This window comes from Falco punctatus (genome assembly GCF_963210335.1).
Source record: "Falco punctatus genome assembly, chromosome: 4".
Lineage (NCBI taxonomy): Eukaryota > Metazoa > Chordata > Aves > Falconiformes > Falconidae > Falco > Falco punctatus.
Genome location: NC_137583.1, coordinates 20266055 through 20287421, shown reverse-complemented (window position 1 = coordinate 20287421; position 21367 = coordinate 20266055). Strand labels below are relative to the sequence as shown.

Genomic DNA, 21367 nt, shown 5'->3' with positions numbered 1-21367 from the left:
TCTGCAGAGTCCTAGTATTCCAAAATGCCCAAGTAGACATTGTTGAATACAAATTAACCAACAAAATGCTCAGTTCCAACTTGAAGCCAGCAATACAAGATGAAATGTTTTAGCAGAGCAGTCCTGCTGCCATTACTTACAGCACTTAACGTCCCTGCCCCCAGGTTTTCTCCAGCCCCTCCACTGGGGCTATCCTTGCAGCCAGTGAAGCAGAACAAGACGAGCACATGCTCCTCAACAATCCCACTGACTGTCCAGTATCTACAGTTAAGCCTCTGATGAGTAGGCATTTGTGAAAACCTGCATGTAGCAGTCCTGCTGCCAACGGCTGCCAGAGAGGGAATGCGGCAGCAGGCAGGCCTACAAAATGCTGAATCTCAACCAAAAGCCAGAAAGTCACAAACCTTTTCTGCATGAGGTCCCCTTGGCAGTAGGAGAGGTTTTAGATTAAAATTTAGCTGGCTCTTCTCCCTGATTCTAAAATCTGGTCTTGCATCCTTCTGCCTGGCTGCGCAGCACTTCTCTTTTTCACTGCATTATCAGCTTGTAGAAAACAGTCAGGATACTACTTGGAAATAACTCCTGTAATAACAGTTTACAATATAGTGCAACAACTGCCTGTTCCTTACATGATATCAACCTGACTTTGAAGTTATGTTTATTTAAATATAACAATTACATATGAAAGCACAAAGCATGCCAGTCCACAGATCTGCGGAAATTAAGTGTCCTAAGGAACCTAAACTAAAATGCAGGCCTGTACTAAACTGTGTGTAACCCAAATTCATTACAATATTGAGGAATAAACTGGAAGACTATCCTACACATTATTTTACCAGTTTTTAGCATAAAGATGTAGAAAACATCTCACACTGAAAGTTTCCTGCTCAAGGGTTGTACTGAGCATATTTCTGAAAAACACTACCCTTGCTGCAATTTAGATTCTTCCTTTTTGATTGCTTGTTGGATTTAGTTATACCAAAAAAAAAAAAAATAGGATGCACACAGTAAAATGTGCAACATTTAATTTGCAGCAAATAATAAAACTCAAACCATAATCAGCTTTCCTTTTTCCAGAGAAAACATTACACTGAACTTAATTTTACAGCTCTGCAAATTGTTTTAAAGTAATCTGCTCAATTGAGCGAGTTAATGATATTTAATTTGACCAGGCCAAACTTTACAGGGTATACATTACTGAGAGCAATTGAGTTCAATACAAGTGTTGGTGTAATATAAATGTAATGCTAACACCTTCCATACTCAGCTGGCTTAAAAACCCTGGTGTCATCGCCTCTCTCAGATAAAGCAAAGATGACAGTGTAGAAGCGTTACGTGCACAGGGTAATTCAGCAGGAAGTCAGCCTTTCCAATCTGTTCTGCACTTGAGTTAACCCTCTTTACTATTACCCAGTTCTTTGCTGTGGGCAATCCGTTAAGTATGGGCTACATTCAGTTACTGCACTGAGTAACGTTACTCGTTCAGTTGCCCCACTTAGTTTAATGGGACTAGATTTGTGAACTAAGTGCAATCTGACACAAGCCAAGATAGCAGAATCTCGAGATATATTTTAGCATTTTCAATCATATTTAAGAAGCTAATGTGGCAGAGTCACCACCTCAGTGCACATTTCAGGCATGTACAACAATGAGTAAATTACAGAGCAATAGCCACCACTGATACCTGAGGCTAGGCATGATTCCATCTGTGTCCAATCAAGGCAATTCATTATTTTTGTGCCTTGGAAAAAATAAGCTATTCTTCCCTGCAGAAGGCAAGAGTTTCTGCTGTGCAACTCATACCTCTGATTACAAATACAGTAATGTGGTTTATCAAGTGAACAGCTGTCTAACTGGAAAGAGTTAAGATGTAAGACATCATTCATAAAGAAAATATATAAACCAAGTATGATTCTTAATGAGAAGGACTGCTATGACAGGGGCCCTCACTGTCAGTGGTCATATAGCATCTTCAAATCTCCAATTTCAGTTTATCTCTGTGTCAGCCAACATTTGCCCCACTCCAAAGAACGTGGTAACAATTATATGATAGCATGAGGCTTTAGATTGTAATTTCACTGGGAAGCTTCTCATCAATTGTTTCTTGTCATCTGTACTAAAATGCAAACAGTTTGCAGGTTAAAAGAGGATAAAAACTTACTGGAATTACTAGTGGTTCCCACTATTTCTGTAACATCACTTCTTGCATATGAGCGCACAGAGCTTTCAGATTTGCCAACGTCTTGACAAACAGGCCAAATTTCAAAAGAAATCTCTGTGTTGGGCTGGAAACAGCAAGAAGTAGGCACAGATGCAGTCTTTTTACCATAGTTGCCTTTTTTCAGTTTGTTCCAAACTGTTCATTGTGTTTAGCTTCCTTAAAATTACAATCCGTACAGTCAGAGACAGACAGAAACATTACAATTTCTCAAGAACCAAAACTTGAAATGAGAGTTACTGTTCTGCAGCTTTATAAAAATTCTGACGAATATGACCTCATCTCTTTCACAGCCTCTGGTTAGACTTAGATACTTATGAAGAATTCATTAGAAAATGTGTGAGGAAAGAAGCTAAGCAAGAGTGATATGCAAAGCCACAGTGGTCTGGAAATTCTCAAGACCCCTCTCTGGATCAGGAAGGACACCTCTGCTTGCCAAAGATTTGAAACTGTGTATAGAATTGATTGCCTCATTTCAATTTTGCTGTTGTGAACAGAATCTTCACTACTCCTTTGAGACAGGAGGGATCTGTTTTAAGATTCCTTTCTCAGACACCACCACCCCCTGCCCCCTTCTTGGCCTGGCACGTCTAGTACTGGTAGTTCTTGGTGGAGTCTCTCAGTCATGTTTAGTAAAGGTTCTGTTACGTTATTCGTTCAACCACGAGATAACGGTGGTGAGATCTGGAGATGGGGAATGGCCAAGCTACACAGCCAAAAAAGTTCTTTCAAAGAAAAGCCCATGATTGTTTTTCCCTTATTATTTCTATTCACTACCCCAGTCTGATGTCCATGCCCATCCATAAAATGCAGGTTTTTACTGCAGGGACTGCGTACTATTGTCATGTCTCATCTGAAAAGTTGTTCATCAGACACAAATACATGGTTTTGTAGTTTCAGATCTTGTCTCGGTAGTTCTGTTCAGCAAAAAGGTTAAAAGATTAAAAAACAAACAAAACCAGAAAAATTATAGGAGAATCAATAACTTTTTCGGTTTGAACAAGGGCTGAGGGATTTCTAATCTGCAAGAAACAAATGGGATGCTGGTTTGTGCTTTAGTTCAGTGAGCCCAGTAAAATCTAACTACCAAAATAAAAAGCAGAGCACAGGATTTGTAAAGTTGCTGTAGTAAAATGGGAAGATGAGAGAAGCGTAACATTACATAAATAGTTCCTAGTACATGTATATATACCTTTAGATGGAAGTTGAGACTTAACAGCCAAAACCAACAATACCCTCCACTTTCTGACTGTTTCTCTCATTGCTTTGCTTGCTTTCTTCCCACAGGTCAATGGGAAGGATTTATCTAAAGCAACACACGAGCAGGCAGTGGAAGCATTCAAAACAGCCAAGGAGCCCATTGTGGTGCAAGTCCTGAGAAGAACACCACGCACCAAGGTCTTCACTCCTCCTCATGACTCTCAGCTGGTAGACGTGGGCACACAGACAGATATCACTTTTGAACACATCATGGCTCTAAGCAAGATGGGCTCACCTACTCCACCCGTCTCTGTGCTAGACCCATATCTCCTACCTGAAGAGTAAGTAACAGTTTACAAAGCCCTTGAAAATTCTTGCATTCCTTAACATGGCATGTTAGGAGTAGTTCACAATCTCACCTTTACTTGCTGGTAAATGTGTACTCCCAGAAGCAGCCAGGATTCATATGCTATTCAGCCATAACTCAAAATGTTTTAATTTTTTTCTACACATTAGCAAGCCATTACTCACATGAGTAATGCTACTCAGTCACAACATGGCCTCAATAAAGCTCATTTTTTGCTGGCATTTGATGGATAAAGTTATTGCTTCTTGTAATTCCTCTCACTGCCTCTTTGGGTTGCTTATGCTTTAACTTTATTTTTTACGGCTGCCATAAATTGTGTAATGCTAAGAGCTGCTACGTTCTGTTCCAGTGTATTAATTACTTTATTATAACCCTGCAGTGATGTTACTCAAATAAGTTATTTTCTAGGACTAAAATCACTTACCAGTGCTGTCATGGATGTTTTAGAATCAAATTTTAATTATTGTTAATGGTAGTTTGATGCTTTTATACTTACAAATAAAAATGACAATTATCTCCTGGCACACACACACCACGCCCTCACACACTGTTCAACAGGAAAACAGCTCCCCAAGGAACCCATGCAAATTGCCTGTCATCTTGCCACACATCTCCACAAGAGAAAAAGGAACAGAAAGGATTCTGAACATCTCAGCTGCTGTGTATGAGACCATGATCTGGTCAATCCACAGCAATACCTGGGTTTGCGGTGACCCTGGACACTGTGAGAGGCACTGCTAGTGTGCACGTGTCCTGGCTGCACAGTACGGCTCTGAAAGGAACCCGCAGGCAGCCTGAGCTGCAATCGTCCATCGGCACACCAACACACCCCATCATGCCTCTCGGACACCCCTCTCAATGCTCCAAGAAATAGGGTTTGACTACAAACAGGCACTGATCCTGTACTGCTCCTGAGTGACTTTCACGGCGTGTTAACATTCACACACTCAGCCAGCAACTGGGCGCCTGTGTGAATGTCTGTTCTGTTCATGACTCTCAGTGCTGATTACTTGAAAGACTTCCATCGGATATTACTGCATGGCCACCTATTCCCAGCCCATTGAAAATTCAAGCACAGCTGCATGTTTTAGCAGAAACATTTGACAAAAGGCTACAGCTTTGGGCTTGTTTGCAGTGAACAAGCAGCAGGGCTTAGAGCACTGTGGAGAGGACACACTTATTCTTAGAGCACCTACACACTGCGTACCCCCAAACACATTTGCAAGAGGGGTTTTCAATACCTGCAACTTTCCAATTGCAAAACAGATTACATTAGAAAAATGGAAAAGATTAATTCATGATGATTTTTTTATGTTGCAACATGCCTGCATAATACCAGCTCAGTCCTAGCAAGTAACTTCATATTGCCCCTTAAGTGTTAGGCATAGATTCAAACTGCTAGCATCATCAGTGGCCTTGCTTTAATGTAGATGCTGGTCTTGACCACATAGCCTGCCTCACGTCTATCCCTTCATACAAAGGCAGTCAGTTAGCTATTTGGGTACGCTGTCACCCAGCATGCACAAGCAAACAGAGATGGTTTTTCTTAATGCTTCCTGTAACTTCTAAAAATCCCATTCAGCTTAATTTAGCCTGTGTATAGCAACTTGGGTATCTTAGCCAATTAGGAAATGCCGGTACATAAATAGCCTCACACTTACAAAGAAGCATGTATCTAGTTAACAGAGAATTAAAGGGAGTTTACTTTTATTGCAAAAAAAAAAAAAACACGCAGCCTAGAAAAAGTGATCACAGGAGCATTACGCTGGTTACAACTTCCGAAGTACAGACAGTGAAAGTGTCAGAGGGCTGAAGTTGTAAAAAGCAGCATGCCAACAGTGAATGGCAATATGAAGTAGTGCATATTTAAATAGTATTTAAATCATTATGTACAGCCTATTGCATTCAAATCAATCAACAGAATACTGTTGATCCAACTAGTTGGGTGGCATATTATTTTGATAGTACTTAGAAATTTGATAAAATTTTGTGTCTTTAAGGCAAAGTAAAAACACCAAGCAGCTCAGCAAGAATGATTCTACTTTCATGTCTGCACATAACCTGAACTCACAAGTAAATAATCTCGTATTCCCTCTCATCTTGAACCCCAGCAAATATTTACTGACTTAGTTGTCACTTGGTACCCGTTACCCTACTTGCTGCTCTCTTCTCTGTATATTTTCCCCCCAAGTCAGCTTTACATTCAGAGAAAAATCATTAATAAACACTAAGACTCTTTACAAGTCTCTTATTCATTGTAAGGTGCCAGATGTTTTAGACTCCTCTTACAATAGCTGAATTTTTTCATGCACTTATTGGTGTAAATGGTATAGTATATATAATTAACCACATGCAAATTTTTGGCATGGGTGTTAGTCCATCGTGTTTGTGATGACTTGCTATAAGCTTGGAATGTATTCATATGCTAACGAGAGTGCTGAGTGCTGTCCTAAAACATAAGGTTTTTTTCAGCCATCCATCAGTGCATGAATACTATGACCCAAATGACTACATGGGAGGAATTCATCAAGAAATGGACCGAGATGAGCTGGAATTAGAGGTACTTAGTCTTTAGTAGCTAGTTACTAACAGTTAAACATGTGCATGTCACAGTCTTTATATTGTATATAAAGTGAAAAGACATTTCAAAGCAGATATTTGTAATAACATTGCTCACTAGTTACTTTGCAGCTTGCAAACCTTAACGGCAGCATATTTAACTATGCACCGTGGACCGATGAGCCAACTCTTCAGCTAACAAATTAACATAAATAATGAAGTCATTGATTCTGTTAATTAAATTCGGTATAATATGCTGACATAGACTTTCTGAAAATCTGAAATACTTTTCAGCTTTGGTGAGTGGCAGGACAGGCCTGTTCCACAAAGTCACAGTAAAAATGTGTGAGTTTCACTTAAATATTCTCCAGCTGACTAACAGATGTTCTTGATCATCATATAATTTAGAAGTATTTTAAGTTTACAAGACAAGACCAGAACATATTTCACTCCCTTAATACTAAGCTGTTCCTCCCTTTTTCATAACTGAAAAGTTATATGTGTATATATATAAAATTACAGATAATAAAAGTTGAACCAGTCACAGAGGCACACAAGGCCTTTCCCTGCCAAATACTTAAAAAACGCTTTTGGCTTTAACACTTGTATATCCCATCAAAAGTTCATCCTTAGCTTTCTCAATTTTAATAACCTGCTCCCAACAATACAGAGCACAGCACAGAAATTTTGAGTGTTAGTTCTGCAAGATAGTTAAGCAGTACCGACACACTGAAGTGCTTTTAATCATTTGTAATAAATAACAGCGAAGTATCTCAGTACTTCTAAATACTACCAGCAATGTGTGACCCAGATAATCCATTCAAGATTATCCGTAAGTGAATACCTCTTAGCTTGCTTGCAACTCTTGATTTCTTAGATCCTTGTCTAGCTAACGCTTATTTGTCAAAGCAAGCAATGCTGACCTGTCTGTAGGTCTGTTTAAATCAGCGATAGATTTATCAAGAGCTTCAATAGGAGCAGTGTTCAGTCATTCTATGAGCATGAAGTTGTTCCCTCCTATAAAAGTGTTTGCAGGATCAAGGACTAAAACCTCATAAAAAAATTGTTTTCAAATTCTGCAGATCTGGTAGCAATTCATCTCTGTATACAAACACAAATCAAAGGCAGGATAAAATCAAAGTGCCAGTAAAACAAATGCTGTTTAGCAGACTTCAAGGCCTTACTTCTCAAACAAGTGCCCTTTTTTTTTTTTCTTAAAAAAAATATAATATAGATTTCAGTCTTAAGGGAAAATGTAGAACAAATTAGTATTATCTGCCAGTGTCTTTCCAAAAATCTATATTTTAGGAAATTTAATATTGTGGATAAATTATATTGCTTCCATTAAAATGTCAACCAGCTGAGCTAAAAACAGTTTAAACCCATGCACTTCAGTAGTCAGACGTTAATATGCCTTAAACCCCAACATTAATAATTTTGACATTGATATAGTACTTCAAGGCAAAAGGTGATCAGCTTAGTAACACAGGGAGATGAACATTAGAAAAGTCTCTGTAGCCTAATAGTATTTCTTAAAAAACACTAAAGATTCTTGTTCAAATTGTAGAGACTATGATCAATGGTAAGGTCAAAGTGCTAACAGGGACTCAACTGGCTAGTTGCTTTTTTGTTTGTCTTTTGATAGATATGTTTTAAAAGACCACAAAGGCACCATTTCATTGACTGCAGCGGGAATGTCTAAAGTGAGAAAGCCATCAAGTCAGCCTTCTGGGTTTCTGTGTCCATAAAATGTGCTTTGAATTTAAATCAGAAGCTCCTCATCTAAACTTTTATGGTCTATAACTGACTGGTTAGTGATTTCTAACAAGTAAAAAGGAAAAAAAAACAGCGAAATACCCAAGTTCACAAGCAGCTTCTAATGTAAATATCCACAGGCAGGAATTTATGCTGGCAGTATTGCAGAGATGCCAAAATTGTGTTCTTAGTTCTATCTCTCCACATTTATCTTAAAATTGATGACTCAGAGGTAACTGACATGTATTCCCTACAACAAAAAATAAATAAATACCATTTCTTTTCTTTTGAAGTTTACATGCCACAAGGAAAGAAAGACTATACACTGAACTACTATTTTATTATAAATTAAAAGTACATTCATTCTTCAGAGGCCCAGCCAGAAGTCGTTTCAGGCTCATAAACGAAGAATAATGTCACTCCAGGATTCCCCAGAAACGTTACGCATTAATATGTTTATTCAAACAAGTCTGTCCAGCTGTCAGACACACAGCCCAAGTAAGGGCTTTCTCAGCGTGTTAACTTTCTCACATTACAAAGGAGAACATTCTACATCAAAAAGAGGACTTGTTCTCTCATTTGACTTTCTGTCTTTACCCTTTCCTATATGCAACTTGTATGTAGGTCTTGCTTTCTTCCCGAGTAGAGAACTGAACCCAGCTGAATAGCTAGTTGAGACTAAGCTTGGAGGTGAAAAACTACATTAAATGCTTGCTAACTGCTAAGAAATCTCCCTTCTGATACTCTCACTCAGTCTTGGACAGAAGTGAAGCCTTCACGTCAAAAGACTGAAGGAGAACAGATTCACTCAAACAGCTTTTTGCCCTCCCAGTGCACAGCTCGCACACTGTTCCCGGCATGAAACCACAGCATCTGATCAGCAAAAAATGAACACACAGAGCACCAAAATCTGTCCTCAAAATTTTGAAATTAATGCTTCACTGCTTTTAGGAAACCATAAATAAAAGCTGAGTACCAGGGTTTCAAGCTCTCCCCATTTGCTGTAGTTTGCTACTTTGGTTGAAAGTTTTCTTTTATTTCTCCAATAATCTATTTGCAAGGGAGAGGAGGAGGCAAGAGATAACTACCTGAACATGGGAATCAGTACGCTCCATCAGAGGCACTCTGCAATTTTTATTCCATCCTGGTTGTAAAGCATTTGAAAGCATCTTTTATGTGAATATATTTCTTCTCAGTAAAAACTCCCGCTCTGCAGGGAGTTGCACTGATCAGGAGCTTCTCAAGGCATTACTGTGTCTCTGAATACAAAGGACCTCAGCCCTAGCAGTCCTGCCCAGGCAGCAACTGAATACGTAAAGGTTTAAAAAGCAGTACCTTCCTTCAGCTTGACAACTGTACTTGCTGAGACAAGTATTTCTGTGCTGTTCAGAACAAACCTAAGAGATGGTACAACATTTCCACTTGCTGGCAAGCTAATACTGAAAGATTGTCCTCCCTTAGCTGTCTGGAGAACTTCAACATGATCTTAACACCTCTTACTGCATGAGAAAGGTCTTAATCATGGACCATTGGCCATCTGCTTGGCAAAGAGCCTGAGAATCCTTCAAGTTACCTTACTTAGGCATCCTAAACCTCTTTTCATCAGGGTGAGAAGCACTTTTCTTCAGTCTTCCCCAGCACCACTGATGATTTAAGCTAGTCCAAGCTCTCCGGTCCATCAGAGAGTTCCCATCGTAGAGCTGGGATGGCACAGAAACCTCAAGGTCAATTCTTCTCTAGGACGAAGAATTTTGGAAAGGAAACACATTTTATAAAATGTTCTTGTCTGAAAAGTGGAGAGGTGGTGTTTTTGCTTTTTACCTATGTTGAAAACCACAGTTACATGAAAAGATAAACAGAAAGATCATTTTCTTTAGCGTCAAGACAAGAAGAACAAGATTTTTCCTCCTGCTGTGCCAGGGTCAGTCACCAAAAAGTAGCAAAAAAAGCCTCACACAGTATAAAAGTAAGTAGTTCTTTGTATTTATTTCCCTGACATTCTTGTCTGGGTGAAACCTATTAATGAAATAGCCAAAAAGTAGGCCCTGCTGGTCAGGTGTGTCACAAGTCAGCACAGAAAAAAGCCCCACCACTTTTTACAGAGAGAGACAAGATGACAGCGTACGTATCATGCAACATTTGGATAATGCTTTGTAAATGTTTGAACTTTTTTTTACCCATCGTTGTCCTCTCATTTCAGATTTCTACTGTTCATTCCTGTCTTGTTAGAGAAAGGACTTTGATTTTTCTTTTTTTATATAAGTTTGCAGGCAGGCCATAATTTTAAATCAGAAGTGCAATAATTCAATAATCTCTTGCAAATGAAAGATCTTCTGAGCTTTCAGAGGTTCATTTACTATTATCACTTACTCCTCATTCATTATTATGAGCAGTTGCAGGTATAATACCATATTGCATGTTCATTTCTCCTTGTCTCGCTACAAATGCCATACGGATTTCAGCAACTAGCTCTTTGAGCCCTCCTTGGCTCTACATTTGATATGGAGCCAATAATCTTTCAGACAGTTCTCTTGTGCAGACTGTTTTGAAATAGCATACAAATACTTCTCTTGAACAGCTCTCGAAGTGTCACTTTTACCTGATCTAAAGAAGCAGATTTTAATTATCTGTGTGTGTGAAAGTTGTATCTTATATGAAACTTTTACATTTATCATACTAACGCAGCCCCAACATCACCACACTTTGTGGATAGCACCATCATCTGCTAGTTTCTGCGGATATAGAGCAGGTGTTGAATAACTTCAGCGTCTCCCTTCTGCAATGTAAGTGGGCTGATACGTTTCATATTATTCTATCTGAGACCCAGCTAAGCACTAAATATACTTTCATCCTAAGACTGTACAGTACACCAGACTCATCTGAAAGAGCATGCATCTAGCAGACTCACTGGAAGGAGCCCAGCTGGTGCTGTGCATGCAGCAGCTGCTCTCTGCAGCAGGAGTACAGAATGCTGCAGGCTAGCAGGATCAGACCCTTGGGCTGTCCAGAGGTGCAACACTGAAGACAGGAGTAAGAAATAGCAAGTCCTGTGACACTGCAGACTCGTGAACTTATGCCTTCAAAGTTCTCTAGACTGATATTAATTCCTAGTCTTTAATTAATCCCTGGTATAATTACACAAGCAACCATAATACCTGTACTTGCAGGTGCCATTCTTCTGTTTCCCCTTTCATTTATCTGTGCATTATAGAGACTCAACTCTGAATATGGAAAATAACTTTTGCTTTGAAGACTCTGGCATTGATCCTTCAACTCCAACTGGAATTGCACACTTTTATCTCTCAAATATCTCAAAAAATTATGATTGTATTAAAACTTCATTGATGCAAAGACCCACGGAAAGCAGCTGTTCCTATCTTTAAGTTCACAAAATTATCATGTTTGGGTAGCATCAAACACACTTACTCTATTCCTACCAAGACTAAAGGGATTGTACCCAAGGGTAACTCTGTCAACTAATTACTCATAAAAATTCAGGTTCTAAACACCTGCTCTAAAATATTTTTCCTTTAGCTTTTTACTGCTTTATTTGTGAGTGTTTTTAAACAATGTGTATCTGTTTTCCTTTTAAAATATATATTATTTAATTTACCAGATGATTTATTACCTTCTGCTATATCACAGGTGATGTCTTGGATGGTGTGTTTAAAATATAAAGCCATACTTTTTTTAATTATAATAACACCTTTTATAGTTGTGTACTGTTGGAAAAACATCTATTGTTATTCAAAACATGCAGCAGGTAAGAATGAAACTAACAGATTGATCCCTCCTCTCCTTCCACTCCCAAAAATTGCTGGCAAGTGTTCACGGTTACATAGGATGTATTTAAATAATGGCCAAAGTCACCATGCTTTTTTGTTTGTTTTTTTGTGGGGCTCTTCTTAACATTTTATTTATATATATATATATACACACACACACACATATATATTGGGGGGTTTTCCCCACTACTAGTATGATAAACAGTAGAACGAGCTACAGCATTAATTTCTTGCCACTATGCCATTGACATGTTTTTAAATAAGTAAACTGTATAAAAACTTTCCTAAAGACATGAAATCATTATGTTAAAGCATGCGGGAAGTAAAGGAATCATTCCAGGCCTGAATTAGACCCAATTCACAAATTCCCACCTCACCCCCAGTTGGCATCATTATTAAATGCAGAATAAAGGCATTGACTACAGTGGCATTCCCAAGCATCAACTGAGATTAGAATAAAATCCACTTTGTCTCATCTTTTCTTCTGAAGAATTTCCACCTTCTCTCTAGAAAGCCCCCAAAGCTTTAGAAATCTGGAAAAAAAATCCCATTATTAAAGCATTGTGTTCAAACCTTTAAGTAACAAAAGAGGGAGAAAAAGAGCAGCAGTTCACCATGGATACTATTGATTGAAACCATTTAAACACCATCTGAAATGTCACTGACATTTACAGCTATATTTCTCTTTTTTTTTTTTTTTTTAATTATGCATGTTGACAAGTAAATAACATGAGAATGCTGATCTTGGCAGCTGTCATCTAGACATGCCAATAAATTATTCATTCAGCTTCTTTCATTGTCTTGCCCCTTACAAATGGCACAACACAGGTCAAAACAGAGAGAAGTTCAGAAATAATGAGTCGTGTTATCAGGACTTTTCCACTGGAATGGACAGGTCCAAGCACAAGCACGCGGTTCAGGGTCTGCCCTGGGGCTGGGACAGTCCTCGGATCCTGCACAGGCTGTGCCCTCTTTCTCAGCCTGTGTCCTTTTTGCCCCCTCTGCCTGGTCCCAACTCTTTCCTTCGCAGCAGTGGGGCTTGAGCCCCACAGCTGCCTCCTCCATCCTACCTGGCATTAGCTGCAGAGGCGTGGGACCTGGCAAAGCGTCGCTCACTGCCAAGCACTCTGCTAAGGGAAGTAAAAAAATGCAACTACGGTTGCTATTACACCTCTATCTATGAGGAAGCATCCTTCCTCCCTGTGGCAGCAGTTAGAGTAAGCTGGTCAAGTGCATTGCATTAGGCTCCCATTATGCCCCTTGGAAGCAAGAAGGCAGAGCTGAAAGATGCTACATGGATGGCCACACCGACTGCACCAGCCAGAAGCATTGCACAGCTTGTGGTTATCTCCACGGATTTTACAACCCTATATACAGACCAGCATCACAGAGCAGCAGCAAATGTAGGAGTAAAACAACCCACATGAAATCCTCATTGCAAAAAAGCATAGAGAAAGCACATTTATTTTTAAGATAGCTTAAATGTCTCCAAGACTAACAAGACCACCGAAGAGCACTAGAATGATAAACCATGACCTGCTGAAACCAAACCCTTGCAAGATACTGAAGTGCTGCTTATATTTCTATTACAAATACCAAATTCTTTGCTGACAATATATTGATCTTCAGTCACGCTTTTGAGAAATTTATTGAATTATTTCATGAAAATTACACAAGTTAAGGTAATAGAGTATTATATTTTTCTCTGAAAAGCCAGAAAATTTCCCTGCTTATAAGGAAACATATATCAGCTGTGGCAAATATTGAAATCATACTTTATAAGTATTTTAGTGTTTGAAGTCTTACCACTACATGAAATATAGGTCATTTTTCTTCTTTAAGATCAATAAAAGGTCTGTTTTCAAAATGACTTCATATTGATTGAAGGGTCAAAAATGCCCCAGGTATTGATTGTCTGCATATAATCACGTTTTGCTCAGTAAGTTAACCTCGTCTACAAGTGAAATGAAAAGAGATCCACTATATCACTTAAGCAAAATATTTTCATTGTATTTGAAAAATTGCTTCCATCAGTCACCCATGTCTCACTGACAATGTCTTTTCTTTTTATTTTTTTAAACCTCAGGAAGTAGATTTACATAGAGTGAACAGCCAGGACAAACTTGGCCTTACTGTATGTTACAGAACAGATGATGAAGATGACATGGGTATTTACGTGAGTGAGGTAAGATTGAGCTGATTTCCATAAGATACAATTTGTCTTTTGAACTGCAGTGTTGGGCATTTAAGACATTTGTCTTCTGTTTGTACCGTGTTTGAAAAACAGCCAGAATGCAGCAATTGGCAGCAATACAATTCTTTTTCCTTTTCTCCAGACTGAGTGAAATCCTGCATCCAATGAAGCCAAGCTTTGGTATATTATCATTCAGTGTTCATTTTCCCCCAACACAGTCTTAGCATCCAATTTCGTGTATGTTTTCAAAGTATTTTTAATATGTTCCTCCTTTAGTTTTTGTTCACATTTTTATTTGCAAAGATTTGGGGCCTGTTTGTCTGTCTTTGCCCCCTTTCATGAAATAAGTAGTATTTTATACATAATCTTTTTGTCATGCAGATTCATTTCAAATTAGTAGCAGCAGTTTGGGGAAAAGAAACTCATAACTAAATCTAAAACTCTTCCATTAAAATGCATCCTTCCTGTTCTGCATGCAAAACCCGGTTCTAATCAGAGCACTGTGTTGTAAAGCAAAATGTTAAATTATGAGGTAACTTGGCATCATGCAAACGTGATAAACCTACTTTCTCTGAAGACACATCTCAGAAAGAAGCGTTTTGGTTTTGACTTGATGATTTTAATATGTATTTCACTGTGACATAAGCAAGGAGGAGTCCTGTAATCACAGAGTGAGATGTACCCAACCACAGATTTGGCAGCAATGGCAGACACACCAGCTTACAGTATCAGTCACGTTACCAGTACTGGCTTTACAACGGGAAGTAAATACTGAGCTCTCAAACCTCCAAAGCACTCACAGTTCTCTTATTTTCTAGATTGATCCTAACAGTATTGCTGCAAAAGACGGTCGACTCCGAGAAGGGGACCGCATTATTCAGGTACGTGTGTGAACAGTTTATAGTGCGTTAGCAGACTTTAGTCTGCTACAATGTCTTTAGTCTTTATTTCACTATAATTTTTACAAATCATTCTCTTCAGACTAGTATACATATGCTTCCTTTTAACTTTCTGAGGATATTTCCCTTTCACCCATCATATCTCAGTCAGATTTTGATATTCCTGGCTGCATAAAGCCCTACATTGGCCCTACTCTACAGGATAAGTGTTTTGTCAGCAGATATCATCCATTTCCAGTACATATTGTGATACACTTCCACTTTTAAGCCTTCCTTCTACCACACAAGGCCTCCTTTTTGGCCCAAGTAACTACTCCTCTCTGCAGAATCTCTCCAGGCAGCCCTGTTTATTCACAGGGACGTTAGTACTTGTGCAGCAGGCTGAACACCCCAGTGCCGTGTGCCAGAATGAGCTGTCTTCCAAGTGCAACAATCCTACACCATAAGGGCTTTGTTAGAAGCCTGAGCAGACACTGACACGAGCAGAGGTCCACATCCTGTTCAGTCTCTGGGAGCAGCATCCTCAGCCTCACCTGTCCCACACAAGGATGTTCCTGTTCCTTTCCACCCACCAGACCTGATGTTATGATTCTGCTCCTGCCTAGCTCTCCTTCTCCAGTTTCTGTCCTCATAACAAGGCTGTGCACATCACATGCAGAGGTATGGAATAGCTTCACGTGTCCAAACCAACACACTTGCCCAACGCTTACATGAACACCATGGCTGGAGACAGGAACACGGACCGTGCCTGGCCTGTGCTGCACTGTGATGTATCCAGCTACGCAGTTCCGAAGAGCTCATCACAGCAGCTTTTAAGTATCCCTATGAAAAGATCTCATTGTGTTGCTCTTTTCTTTAAAGATCAATGGCATAGAGGTACAGAACCGAGAAGAAGCTGTGGCACTTCTCACCAGTGAAGAGAGCAAGAATATCTCCTTACTTGTTGCAAGACCAGAAATTCAGGTACCGTAGCAACAACAAAAGCAGCCTCTGAAGTCTTTTAAAAGAATTGCTGTTTTGTAGAAAGCTGTTCTTTTGAAGAATTTTAACCTACCTAAATCTACCTAAAACCATATTATACAGTTTGACTAGGGACATATATATGGTCTAAAATAATGAAATTCAGCAGTCATGGTACTTTATATATATTTTATATTAAAGTTCAATTTATGAGATGTTCAGTGATTTATATATGCTGCACTGCTATTACAAACATCAGTGTGAGATATGGATGGTTTCAAGCCCTAGCTTTGAAGAACATACTGAACTCTAATTCCTATAGCTATTGATTATTCATTCATCAAAACACCTATTATTTAGCCCTTTATACACCATCTCTTAATGCAGTTAAATACCATCAAGAAGCATCCTCAGCTGTAATAAATGGTTGAACCAGATCTCTTTGTAGAGCAGGATTAGCACAACTAAGATATTGAACAAACAGCCACGAGCACTATTGTTTGATCTGTCTCTGCTCCCTGTGCTTTGAAAGCAACCCTTGCCAATGCACCTGGAGACATAGGGTCAGGCTTATGACTATCCTGTTAGCCTAGATGTTTCTGATCTTTCCCTTGCGGGTAATTGAGGCTGGGAGAAACAAAAAAAACCCCAGGTTTACAGACCCCTAGCCAGCATTTTTCCTCCTGGGCCTTGATGCTGCCTTGCAAGTGGTATGTTCAAGCTTTGGGAGTATTTTTAAACATCCTAATCAAGTCACGCACAAACCAAAGCAGCCCCAATTCTTAGAAGTATTTCCATGGATGAAAAGGCTGGTTTCATTTCATATATAAAGGACTGATGAAGATAAAACCACACTGCTGGAGATGGAGGCAGCTGTGAGGGGAGGTAGAACAGTCAATACCCCCACTTAGCAACAAGGAGATGTGTGCTCCTTCCCAGGACACAGCAACACTGTCACAGGAAGGAATCTCCTAAGATTTCCCAGTTTACACAAAGAAGGAACATAATTTATGTCAGTCTTCATACTTTTTTCAACATTTGGTTTGGTTTTTCCCTTCCTTTTCATATAGCTGGATGAAGGATGGATGGATGATGACAGAAATGATTTTCTGGATGACTTGCACATGGACATGTTAGAGGAACAGCACCACCAGGCAATGCAATTTACTGCCAGCATGCTTCAGCAGGTACTGCTGTTCTGTTGTACAGTCGTGTCAAAACTTCACATTGCGCTCGATATTCCAATATTGAGCTTGACTGAATACACTTATTGTCTCAAACGACGATCAAGGCAAAAAACTTTCAGTAAATTCAAGATATTCCATGACTATCCACAAACTTCATCTCAGGAACCAAAATGTTTTAAGATGTTACCTTTTTTACTTTGCCCCTTACAACAACATGATCACAGTTCTTAGAAATCCACCATTCTGGCTGTGGTCACTGAGAGAAGTACAAGCTAGGTGGGTAGTACATATAGCAGGCAGAGAGCTAACTTATACAATTTCCTGTTTGATATACACACACAAAAACTGAAAACAGCCTACCTCACGAAACCTTAAAATCCAGATATAGAACTTGGGCAAATGACTGAAATAAGGTCTATATATGGGGAGAAAGGCAAAAAAGTTTTTATGTAGCAAAGTTTATGCAAAACCACAGATTTGGGCCTGTATTCCCCATTATTCTGCCATGATTAATACATCATACTAGTTCATGAATAGTTTTTCAGGTTTTGTCTAGAGGTTTTTTCTAGAGTTCTCTAAAACTCTACATTCTCTGTAGCATCCACATCTTTTGAAGAAACATATTCTCACTTTGCCCCCACAGTAGAAATAGATACTATTGTGCACCTAAGTGAGAGAAGAAACATTTTGAAAATGTGACTTCTACCATTGCTGCTTATACAACCAAAAAGCAGACCTCAGGTTCTTCTGAAAAGGACATCCACAGCAGGCTGTGGTTTTGGTCACCAGTTCCGAGTTCTTAATAATATTCTTTCCATATAAGTAAAAGACAAAGATTTATAAAGCGTAACAAGTGACAGATTAAGAAAACTATTAAGAAATAAAAACCGTGAAATATTTTATGTCCTTGCAATAATTTCTCTTTCTGACTTTTTTTTTTTTTTTTGCTGTTAGAAGAAGCATGAGGAGGATGGAGGTACCACAGATACAGCCACTATTTTATCTAACCAGCATGAGAAGGACAGTGGCGTGGGGCGCACAGACGACAGCACTCGCAACGATGAGAGCTCCGAGCAGGAGAACAACGCAGATGATCACACCACCTCCTCCAACACTTTAGGGAGCCAGAAGAAGCTGACGTACAGCCATGACACCCTAGGGAGTGGCGATATGCAGTTCAGCAATGAGTCGTTTATCTCAGCCGACTGCACAGACGTTGACTTCCTTGGCATCCCCGTAGACGAATGTGAACGATTCCGGGAACTGCTGGAACTGAAGTGCCAGGTGAAGTCTGCCAACCCTTACAGTCTGTATTATCATAACAGCACTCTGGATATGAGCAAAAGTGATCAAGAAAGTGTTGACAGAGAGCTGGAGATGCTGAACGAGGAGCTGCGCAATATTGAGCTAGAGTGCCTGAATATTGTGAGAGCTCACAAAATGCAGCAGCTGAAAGATCAGTACCGGGAGCCTTGGATGCTACATAACAGCGGGTTCCGCAACTATAACACAAGCATTGATGTTCGTAGGCACGAGCTCTCAGACATTACAGAGCTCCCCGAGAAGTCTGACAAGGATAGCTCAAGCGCATATAACACAGGCGAAAGCTGCCGAAGCACACCACTCACGTTGGAGATTTCCCCTGACAATTCACTGCGCAGAACTGCAGAAGGCATTAACTGTCAAGGTAATGAGGGGGCAGTGGCATATAATGTCTCCCAAAAGAATTTATTTGCTGGCTCAGAAAGTCATGAATCCAGCACTGGTAAATGCCATGCCTCTGCTAAAGATCCCGAACTTGGCAAGCAGCTGGAAAGCAAGGAGAGAAAAGCCAGTGATGGAAGCAAAAGCCCTACGCATGGTCAAAAACCTTCTGGTTCCTACGTCTCCCCGTACCATCACTCTCCATATAAGCATGCTCATATTCCTGCCCATGCACAGCACTATCAGAGCTACATGCAGCTGATCCAACAGAAATCAGCAGTGGAGTATGCACAGAGCCAAATGAGTCTGGTGAGTATGTGCAAAGACTTTAATTCAAGCCAGAGTGAAGCAAGGATGGAGTGGAAAGTCAAGGTCAGAAGCGATGGGACCCGCTACATTACAAAGAGGCCAGTCAGGGACAGGCTGCTGAGAGAACGTGCCATAAAGATTAAGGAGGAGCGCAGTGGTATGACTACCGATGATGATGCCATAAGTGAAATGAAGATGGGCCGTTACTGGAGCAAGGAAGAGCGGAAGCAGCATTTAGTGAAAGCAAAGGAACAGAGGAGGCGGCGTGAGTTTATGATGCAGAGCAGGTTAGATTGCTTAAAGGAACAGCAAGGTGCAGAAGAAAAGAAAGAGATGAATATCATTGAACTGAGTCACAAAAAAATGATGAAGAAGAGAAATAAAAAAATATTTGACAATTGGATGACAATCCAAGAACTGCTAACCCATGGAACAAAGTCACCAGATGGCACACGGGTGTACAATTCCTTCCTGTCAGTGACTACTGTATAATCACCACTGCAAAATTATGTACATAAAACGCTACCATTGGGGTAGAAATCAATGCCTCGTTCAATGTGGCAAGATCTTTGTATATAAGATACAGTCATCAAGTTTATAGTTCAAATACTGAACTCTACAACTGTGGGTGCCAGGATCTCCATTATGAAGCGGAGAGGAAGCTTGCCCATCTCCTTCAAAGGCAATATTAGCAGTGCTTTTTGGAATACTGATTGTACTTTTTTACTTCTTACCTTTTACATGAAATGTTTAAATATCAGAATTGTATTAACCATACTTACACAGGTAATTTGCTTACACTATATTCATATCAAAAGGTACCCATGCTTTTCTTTACCTAAAAAAAATGCAAAAAAAACACAAGAGCAACTGCACATAGGTATTTTTTGTGAAACCGTATTTTGTGATATTATTTTGCTGTTGTTCACTTCTACACAGAGTGCTGTTTATCAATATTTAGCTCAAGGTTTGAACTCAGATTTAGAGACATTCTCTTGTAATATTTAACATTTATCAAACAGCAGTTTTTAGAGTTATGCTCAACATATAAACATTTTTCTTTTTAAGGTGTCTGAAGAAAGTATATAGGGTTCATCTGAAAAGCCTGAAGCAAAGTACACTATACTGCGGCTTTAAAGGATTTTAAAGCATGTTTGCAAATGTTGCAATCTATTGAAAAAAGTGCATGTACAGCTGAGTTGTTTATATAAGACAGTTTGTGGAATTTGAAAAACCCATGGTAGTAACTGTTTGCTTTATAGATATGAATGTATTGAATTATAAAAGCAGTTCCATGAAATCATCATTAGCTACAAACATTAACAAGTAAAATGAAGTAAAATAAATTATTGTTTTATATTTCAAACTATTTAAAATTCTTTTGATTCCCTTCTGGTTTCACCACGTAGAGTATTCTTTCCTCGAGCGTAGTGTGCTGCAGAAATGCCTGGAGAGCCTACCAGAGTCAAACCTAACAGAATAATCCACATCCTCACTTTGGGGGGAATTTGGATTGAGGTTTTCTTGAGGGAAGGAGAGAAGGAAGAGGCAAGACAGAAGCACAAGGAAAATCAAGAGCAGAATCAAGCAATACATATCCTCAACTCACAAAGCATTTAGGGTGACCTGTAAGTGAAAAAGAAATACGATTCTACCCTGCTGTTTCGCTTTGCTTTGTGGTTTCTTAGTGGTACATAAAACCCACCTACAAACTTCTGTGTGTGAGTTTGCACTAAAAACAGACAATACATAAATTAAAGCATATATAAATTAAATAAAAGAGATGGCGAAAGAGACAAAAGCTAAATGTCAAAGAGGTGTCACACTTCTTTTCTAGTTTTGCACTTCTAATTAAGGATTCAGATATAAATTGGAATATTCTGCCTGATTAAATAATTTAGACTCATTGTGAATAGCCCTCAGATTCTCCACATCCCCTCCCTTTCTGCCTGCGCCGCCCTCCCCACCCCCCAAAAAAACTTGCTCCCCAAACCCTTCTAAGTTTCCGTTCTAGAATCTCTTGTCATAACTGTACAGAGCAAAAATTATAATCTTAATGGTAAAAGTGATAAGTATGAAGCAGAAGGATTAACAGCTTCTCAGTGTCTATTCTGTCTATTATAAAGAAGCAAACGAGATTTGTTCAGGGTTTTTTCCACCCCTTTTGTGAACTAGCACTGAATTGGCATCGAATGTACATCTACCATATTCCACAGTAACTCTTTTACAT

The 21367-nt window shown here is 39.3% G+C and overlaps 1 protein-coding gene across 2 annotated transcripts in view; it reads left to right on the top strand.

The window, feature by feature from the left end:
- Positions 1 to 20938, top strand: part of PDZRN3 (PDZ domain containing ring finger 3) — a 147583-nt gene extending 126645 nt beyond the window's left edge. For both annotated transcript variants that reach the window (XM_080385499.1, XM_080385500.1), the window contains 7 exons: positions 3506 to 3759; positions 6258 to 6345; positions 13971 to 14069; positions 14897 to 14959; positions 15839 to 15940; positions 17008 to 17124; positions 18079 to 20938. In XM_080385499.1, the coding sequence (XP_080241625.1) occupies positions 3506 to 3759; positions 6258 to 6345; positions 13971 to 14069; positions 14897 to 14959; positions 15839 to 15940; positions 17008 to 17124; positions 18079 to 19629 (2274 nt within the window). In that variant the 3' untranslated portion in view covers positions 19630 to 20938. The remainder of the gene's footprint in view (positions 1 to 3505; positions 3760 to 6257; positions 6346 to 13970; positions 14070 to 14896; positions 14960 to 15838; positions 15941 to 17007; positions 17125 to 18078) is intronic.
- Positions 20939 to 21367: the final 429 nt, after the last annotated feature.